Source organism: Primulina tabacum, chromosome 15 (genome assembly GCF_025594145.1).
Source record: "Primulina tabacum isolate GXHZ01 chromosome 15, ASM2559414v2, whole genome shotgun sequence".
Lineage (NCBI taxonomy): Eukaryota > Viridiplantae > Streptophyta > Magnoliopsida > Lamiales > Gesneriaceae > Primulina > Primulina tabacum.
The window spans coordinates 1,821,950-1,830,786 of NC_134564.1; the positions used below are offsets into that span (position 1 = coordinate 1,821,950).

Below are 8,837 nucleotides of genomic sequence, written 5' to 3' on the forward strand. Positions count from 1 at the left end.
ACTTGCAAGGTACATTTGCGGTAAATATCAAGTAGCCTTGAGAGATTTAACTGTTTTAAATTATGGTGTTGGAAAAACTCGATCAGCTACACTTAAAATGTTTCTACCTCTATGATGTGGTGAAATTTTAGCTCATACATATGAATGTCAACTTTCCTTAAAACTAGCAACCATTTGCACGCTATGTGATATTTTTATGAAATTTTTTTAGTTATTTTTAATTTAGTGCTTTATTATAATGAATTTTTATATTATGGATGATATAATCTTTGAAATATTCAAAAGTCTAGAAGAAGATTAAAATTTTTTTTTAGTAATTTTAAAAATTTTGGAAAGTGGATGATAGTGATAAAGGAATACATAAATTTATGAAAATAGATTTTTATAATATTTTTTATTAAATGAAAGTATAGTACTTTTATAATTTTAAAGAGTATTGTTGGTATTTTAAAAAATTCATCCAAACATCAAAGTTAGTTGTTATAGATGACTCGGCATTAATAAAATAATAATTACGATAATATAGATTATGTAGTGTATATATCTTAAACTCAATAAAATAGTATATATAAGGATATAAACGAGTCGAGCCGAATAATATCAGGTCGAGTTTGGTTCGTTTAAGATATTATATATATATATATATATATATATAGTCGAGCTTGATTCAAACTTGTATCACTAGGTTCGAGCTCAGCTCATTTAAAAAATATTAAGATCGCGGAATAGCTCGATCTCGATTAATTAATACCTTATTTATCACATTTAACAATTCTGGCTCGAAATTGACTCATTAAACAGATTCATTTTCAAGCTCGTTTTCGATCCCTTCGAGATTTATTATTCAAATACTAAATAATATATAGAAATTTAAAGAGTGTGCTTCTCATTTTATAGCATTTATATATATATATATATTCTCTTTTACCAAAATTTCAATGTTGGACAAAACAAATAAACAATGTCTTCCAATGTTACATTCACTCCTCAATAAACTTGTCCAACAAACTAGCTGAGCTCGGGCCACATAAACGAGATGAGCTCGTGAACAGGCTCGCGAGTTTTCGAGCCAAATATCCTTTAGCTCGATTTCGGCTCGATAAAAATGCCGAGCTCGATTTCGGACTCGAGCTAGACTCGATATGCTTAACGAACAATCTCAAATGAGTTTTTTATCGAATCGAACTATGAATAGCTCACCGTGACTTGATTCGTTACATCCCTAAGTATAAATAGTATCATAACAATGACTAATATTATTGAAATATGAAAAGAATTATTTCGATGAAAGATAGACTAACCCTAAATCGTGATCGCGGTGACATATTTTCACATTCCTTACTCTATAATATAATCAAGAAATATATATACATACACACACACACATACACACAAGATTTATGCAACAATTCTTACAACATAAAAAATTCAATACATAAATTTTATTTACCAAAATCTGATGAGAGAATTAAAAAATCTGACGATATAGTTATTATAAATATTTATGTACGATATATTTGTTGTATGTTTACATTAAATATTTGTAACTTTTAGGAAAGAACGCCATGAGAACCCAACTTTACATTAAATATTTGTAGCTTTTAGAAAAGAAAGCCATGAGAACCCATCAACTACATATTGAGCCAAAAACATTTGGAGCATCAAGTGTGATGAATCCAATAGAAAAACACATGTAGTCGAACATCAATAGAGAGAAATAAATAAAAACCTACACAAATAAAAGAAATATTTATTGGCAGTATTGTGGTGAAATCACATTTTATTATAACTTAAGTACATGAAGCAGATATAAAAACATCAATTGTGCAAATACCTGAGCATCAAATATTTTCTTTCAATCGTGAACTTAAAAAGAAATCATGCATAATCATGCTTTTTTTTAAATCACCCGTTTAAAAATGTGCAATATGAATAAAAAGTGTAGAAGTAATGATTTCCATCTAAAAACCTAAACAATTAAACTTCAGATCTTTAAAAGAGGGAAAAAAAGAAAACAATTAAAATCATTAGTTCCAACATCAACCAAAAATCTATACCCTCCAAATATTTTTCGAGAAAAAAGTGAGTTCAAGTCCCAAATATGTTCGTGTGTTTCAGCATGCTATAATTTGAGCAGAGGTCGATCCATGTTTAACAAATGAATTTTAATTGTGCTTGTCTTGTTCGTAAACTCCAATTTTTTTTCAGTAAAGTATAATTTGCAGTAGTTTGTTGCAACTTAAAATCCATATCAATTAAAATGAAGCATAAGAGAATGTGAAATTGAGTGTAAAAAATTTATGCAAGTAGATTACTTGTAATGTTGCTTGCCTAGTTCGTAACCTCAAATTTTTTACATTAAATTATAAGTTGCAGCAACTTGTATTGATTCTTAAACATAGATGTTATGTAAAGCATAAAAAAATAAAAATAAATAAGAGTTCCACTCCAGTATGCAAAGCTCAAATCGGTCCACAACTGATATATATTAAAATGTTATGATTTCCATTGTCTCTTGACTCGGAGATGTAACTTTTGGAACCAAAATATATCTTCTATTGTGAAAGATGTATACATAACAACCTCTAAATTTTCATTAGATGCTTTGAGTTTTTGCTTAATTAAGATATAACAACTCCACTAATTTAATCTATGCAATTATTAGCAACCAACATGAATGAAAGAATAAACAGAGCAGTGAGTGTAACAGAAATAATTAGCACATAAAAAAATGTTAATGAGAAGAGGGAAAGGTGAAAACTTCTGGGAAATTATCCAATAATTGCTGAAAACAGTATGACTCCTCAACAATTAGAGAAAATGCAATATGGGGGCCAAGTCAATTGATTGAGACTTATTACCACATTAAAGAGTGATATTTATCTGTGATTAATTGTTAAATAGATGCTATTTTCAATCCTTAACTTTGTAATTTTGATGAAATGTGCAGCTAATTGGATGAGAATAAATTGACGGTGCTTATAAAAAAGAATCTAAGAACACCGAATAATTAATATGAAAAAATATGATAGAATAAAGAATTGTACAAAAAATAGAACCTTGATTAGAGTAAAAAAATTGGAAAACATTACTATGGGGAAAATCGAAACTAACATTCATAAGGGAGAAATCGAAACTAACATTCAGAAGGTGTGTTCTTTTCGAGATTAAGGAATTCAAACGATAAAAAAATTGGAAAGAAATAATAAAGGGTAAAAGCATTACAGAATAAAGGAAAAAAATCAAACCTCCAAAAATTTGATGTGTTTGAAGCGGGATCGAAGATCGATCAAATTTTCAGAGACGATAACTTCCGAAGGAGTGAAATTCGTCACTTTGGGTGGGAAGTTTGAAATGAGCAAATTCGAGTGATGTGTTTACAAAGAAGGTGGTTTAAAATAAAGACCAAGAAAATTATTTAGTTATTTTAACATGTTCAACTCATTTTCATCAAAATAACTGGATAAGAATATCAAACAACATTTTTGTGAACACATTCCAGGGACTAAGCCAAAGTATCACGGGTAGAATAAGAAAATATATGTTCTGCTGCGGCTTCATTCATCGAAGATTTTGATAATCAGTAGTGTTGTAGGGGTATATTTTATTTATATTGGAAGAAAAACCGAAAGACGATGGGGAATTAGAAAACAGACCAATACACCCTTAATTTCTATGTGTTGCTTAAATGAATAAACAAAATGGATAAGCATGATAAACAGAAACAGAGAAAGACAGAGGCGCTCGGAGTGGAGTTGACCGACAATTTGAGATGGCAATATCTGAGCCTAAATGACTAAACATAATGGATAAATCCTTAGATGTTACCGTGTAGTCAGATTCAAAGTTATCAAGATTTTTTATCAAAACATTGGCATAAAAATGAAGTCAAGCCAAATAAGATACACATTCCAAATTTTCCAGAAACTGATCGGATTTTCGACGTCTTCAACAGGCTGTTGTTTTTGTTGTTCTTTGCACGACAATTGTTTGTGTCCTTTCAGAAATTTTAGGAGGATTTTTGTGCTTGCGAAAGGGATTTAACCTAGGTCTAACAAATGAAGAAAGGGGAGTGGAGTTTTAGTCTATCTCTTTGTTTGGGAGTTGGGAGGGAAGAATATAATATGATGAGGTTGGAAATCTGAAAAAACGTGGAGAGGTAGAGCGAGGGTATTTCAGGGAATTTAAAAAACAGACCAAGACATCAATTAGTTATTCTAAGATATTTAGCTTTAATAAATAGTAAAAGATGATGTTCTTGGTGGTGTTTTTTTTGTAGTTTAGCTGAGTTTCAAATATTATATGTTAGTTTTTTAGGAAAATCTTTGTCTTTGTCAAGTGATCTACTTGCAATATTTCCGCCACTATTGGTACAATTTGTATTCTTCATCTTTGTCAAGTGATTTACTTACAATATTTCGGGTTTTTTGCCAAATAAAAGGAGTTTGCCAATTTCTAATTAATTTGTCATGTATTTAGCGAAATACTTGCAATAGTTTACATTTTGTTCTGTCAAATCAATTTTTTATAGCACGCTTTAATATATTGTTCTATTTATTTTGTATGTTTATGTTGTATTATGGTATGATTCGATAAAATGAATATTTTCTTATTACTATAAACCAGAGAGGGTTTAGCTTATATATAAAATTCTTAAAGATAACTAACACTTTAATTGTTTTTTGTTTCAATTTATTATCTGAATGTAGAAGACAATTTTAGGTTTTTATATTCAATAAATTTTAGTTTGATAATATTCTCATATTTTTTGGACAATCTTTTTACTATTTGTTTACTTCTTTTACGTTGAAGTTTATCATTATTTCACATAAGATGATATTATTTTTATGATCAACACTTATATCATGTGAGGTAACAAATTGAGTTTGACATATTTATTTAAGCTTTGGAATCCCTTGCTTTCATAGATCAAGTACAAAATATTTTGATGTCATGCTGTTGTAATATCATAAATGCTTAATATATTAACCTCATATATTCATGATACACGCAACGCGTGTGCTTCGGTGGCAAATAAATAAATATATATATATATATATATATTAGGATGTAATAATGTTTAGGGAAATTGATTAATCTAATCTATTTCAAATTCATAATTTCAAAAATGGCCTTCTTTATTACACATTTTACATTATGTTTTATTTAATTAAAAAAATCCTAAAATACCATTTTTCTATAAACACACATGTTCCATTTTCGTGATTCATTTGTTTAATTATCTATTATTTCTCTTTAAGAATTTATTTAACATTTGTTTTGTTTTATTTAATTTATAATATATTAATTTTTTAATACTATTTACTTATATCAATAAACATATTTTAATAAAATTATGAATTGTTAGTTTGAATTAGTGCATACGAAATCACCAAAGTTATAATATTTTAATTACGATTGTTGCTCATCTAAAATAATATAAACAAAATCATCAATCACCATGGTTATGAAACGTAATAATTACATCAATGTGAGTTTATACAAATATAAGCAAAAAATCTGATGGTCTCAATTAAGTCTCTACTTTATTCCATGCTAACAGTTTATGAGTATGCACAACAAACCTTCGAAAAATAAAATGCATAAAAATGATACTCGACAAAATAATTATCTCAAATTATCACCACTCTATGTTCAAATGCATGGAATTCATAAGATTATTCGAGAAATTGCAAAAATCGAATAAAGAGTTTGAGATAAAGAAATTGACGATGAATAGAGTTTAAATGACAGAGATATCTATATAATTTGATATCATAAAAAGATTATTTTAAAGTCTATTTAAAAAAATCTCACTAATTTTTATTTTATTGTCCGGTGATTGACTCAGGGACATTCCTAAAAGCTAAACCTAAACCCACCCCTTCATTAAATTTACATCGACCGTCCTCCCGTCTCCGGCTTGCGTCGCACCTCCACTCATATCCGCCGTCCGCATCCACAGGTAAGCCACGCTAATTTACATGTTAGATCTTTTTTTCCTGCAAGATCTCTTAATCGACGTTTTTACTTCAGTTATTTGTCAGAGCATCACATTTCCGTTGTAAGATCGATTGAATTTGGCCGAATTTTTTTGCAGGTTTTTTCGCTAGATATTTTTCTGTTACTTTAACTATGTAAGTTTTATGTTTGTTCTCACGCTGTCAACTGTTTCACCTTTGATTTGTTAAAGAAATTGTTTTATATATATTCCTTCTTTATCGACCCATATTATTAAATGCTGTCCTGCCACAGTTGATATTGGAGATTTTTTTTAAAAAAAAAATTCCCTTTCTGGAAGCATATAAACCTTATGCGATTCTTAAAAACTGGGCTGTAAGAAGATTTCCCTTGTTACTTAGTGTGTGTTTTTAATATTTCTTGATGCATTGGGTGTGGGTGTGGGTGTGAAAACCAGAGGCCAAGTTTCTAGTGATAAAGCCAAGTTTGTGTAATTTGTGGTTAGACATATTATTTGGACATTTACTCAAGTCCACTGATTTGCTCATTCCGTAGTCAGCTCATAAAGATTCCCTTCTGGTTTGGCAATAACACCCTTTTATCATTAGTTGGTGATGGATCTTGATTCTCGACTAATATACATCCTTGGATCATCCTTTGGATTTTGGTTTGGCTTGGATCCCACTTGCCCCATGACTTTATTGTTTTCTAGAAGTTATGTGCTTTACGATTTTCTTTCTTTCTCACCAAGGCAGCACACATGCTTGGAAACTGTTATTTTTTCTTAGGTTAGAAATGTTTTCGTACATTAGCAAGCAGACGCTTAGTATTTGTGTATTTATCTGAATTAGAGAAGCAGCACCCCTTTTCTCAACTTTTTCATGTATTTCTTTTATTTAGGTCAGACGAAGAGCCTGTAGATCCAAAGAAGGAATTTGAAGACCGATGTAAGGCGCCATGTACACGGCCACTGAAGGAATATCAGGTGATTTTAGTTGAAATTTCAACTAATTTAACTCAACATTTCTTTGTTCTTGAGTTTTTACCATGGCTCAGGTTTGATATTGAATGATGTCTCGTTCTTTATACTTTGTTGTCATTTTACAACAGTTTATTTCATTTTAAAACAGTTTATTTCAATTTTCTTGTTTTAGACTTTAGCATATTTGATTGCAGCATTTCCCATAATAATGTAGTTTTACTATTCTGTCATCTCTGAGTGCTTAAAGGCCTTGTTGTGTTTTAGACATGCTCAGACATCACTATCATCATAATCTTCATATCATCTATGCTTTGATAATCTTATGCACAGAAGCCAATTTAAATTGACTTTTACCCTGAGAACTAGTGTATAACACATCCTTGCTACTGTTTTATCCTGGAGAATTATGAGAATCTTTTTTGCAAATGGATTAAGCATCCTTGCTACTGTTTTATCCTGGAGAATTATGAGGATCTTTTAAAAAGTAATCTGAAGTTTGTGTTTGTCATGCGCTTGCAAGGGTGTGCATGCTTGGTAAACAAAAATTAGATCATAAACGCCATGCATGGGACTTGTACTTTATTACGTATTGTGTATGCAGTTATTCTTAAATTTGATATCTGAGTTTTTTTTCTGAGATAGAGTATTTGAAGTTCACTCTATTGTCAAATGTTATATTACAAACAGTGCTTACTTTTTTCTCGCCACTAAATATATTAGCATTGCAATGTTCACAAGGATCAAGTTTTACTATGACCAATGAATGATATTTAAATTATGCATTTGTTTTTTTTATTGTGAAATGATCAATCAGCTTGACTACAATGAGGATGATATGTAGATGTCTCTTTTTGCACATTTTCTGGTAAGTAGAACTCTACAAACTAGTAAAAATTGGAATCCTCTTGGGGTAGGAAATCCTCTTGAGCAGTAAACTGAATATTGTATATGGGAATTGAGTTCCAGCAGACCAGCTTTGGAGAACTCAAGGAATCACAAATAAGTGGAACCATTGAACAAAATTAGTAATTTAGAATTCAGAATAACCAAAATACAAAATCATGCATTGTATTTTATCAGCCACTTTTGTTATTGAAAAATATATTCTCTGTTTGTTTGGGATCTCAGGTGCTTCTGAACTCAACTTAAAAATAATTTGATCAATACATTTGAAAACTGCACCAAAATTTTTTTTTCTGAGAATTTTAAGTAAATTGCCATTTTCCACGTAAACATCTCAAACAATCAGTGGACGGATGATTTTATCATATGGTTCGTCATTCACTCTCAGTTTAACCACGTTGGAGTGTGACTATTTTTTATGAAAGGCAGTACTTTAATTCTCTCTCCAATATTTTCCTTCACAATTAGTGGTCTTCTGATTTCCTTAATTATGCTACAAGCCTCCCAAAATTCTGGTGTCACTGATGATGCTAATCGCCTGAATATTTGGCAGGCGTGTGCTAAAAGAATTCAAGGGGACGAATCTGGGCACAAGCACTGCACTGGGCAATATTTTGATTATTGGCGCTGTGTTGACAAATGCGTAAGCCTCTTCCCCCAATTTTTCAGAGCATGACTCACTGCTGCATTTTTGTTAATTTCCTGCTGAAAATTTTCTGGCACAGGTCGCTACTAAGCTATTTGCTCATCTTAAATGATGGAATATCCAAGCTGATCGATGCACCAAAACCAAGCACTTCAGTTTTATTGTTTCTTGCAAGAAACCCATGATGCTTTGTTTGCAACTCAACAGCATGGAATTTTGATAGATGGAGACTTGCTTGATAAATAAAATACAAAGACGACGTGTTAAATCTATTATGTTGCTTTTGCGATTCACGATATCTTCCATTATATGTGCACAATTTGGGTGCAGTCTTTTTTGTGTTTC

The 8,837-nt window shown here is 30.5% G+C and overlaps 1 protein-coding gene across 1 annotated transcript; it reads left to right on the forward strand.

Annotated features, from left to right (window-relative positions):
* Positions 1-5,842: 5,842 nt before the first annotated feature.
* On the forward strand, positions 5,843-8,837 carry LOC142527903 (cytochrome b-c1 complex subunit 6-like). The gene is made up of 6 exons (XM_075632896.1): positions 5,843-5,878; positions 5,912-5,965; positions 6,101-6,137; positions 6,862-6,946; positions 8,400-8,489; positions 8,572-8,837. Coding segments are annotated over exons 3-6 (210 nt in total). The 5' UTR covers positions 5,843-5,878; positions 5,912-5,965; positions 6,101-6,135; the 3' UTR covers positions 8,605-8,837.

Bases quoted from the DNA above. Each gene is read 5' to 3' on its own strand.
- LOC142527903 (XM_075632896.1), top strand. The intron at 6,947-8,399 runs GTGATTTTAGTT...AATATTTGGCAG, and splicing joins GGCCACTGAAGGAATATCAG to GCGTGTGCTAAAAGAATTCA. The intron at 8,490-8,571 runs GTAAGCCTCTTC...TTTCTGGCACAG, and splicing joins GGCGCTGTGTTGACAAATGC to GTCGCTACTAAGCTATTTGC.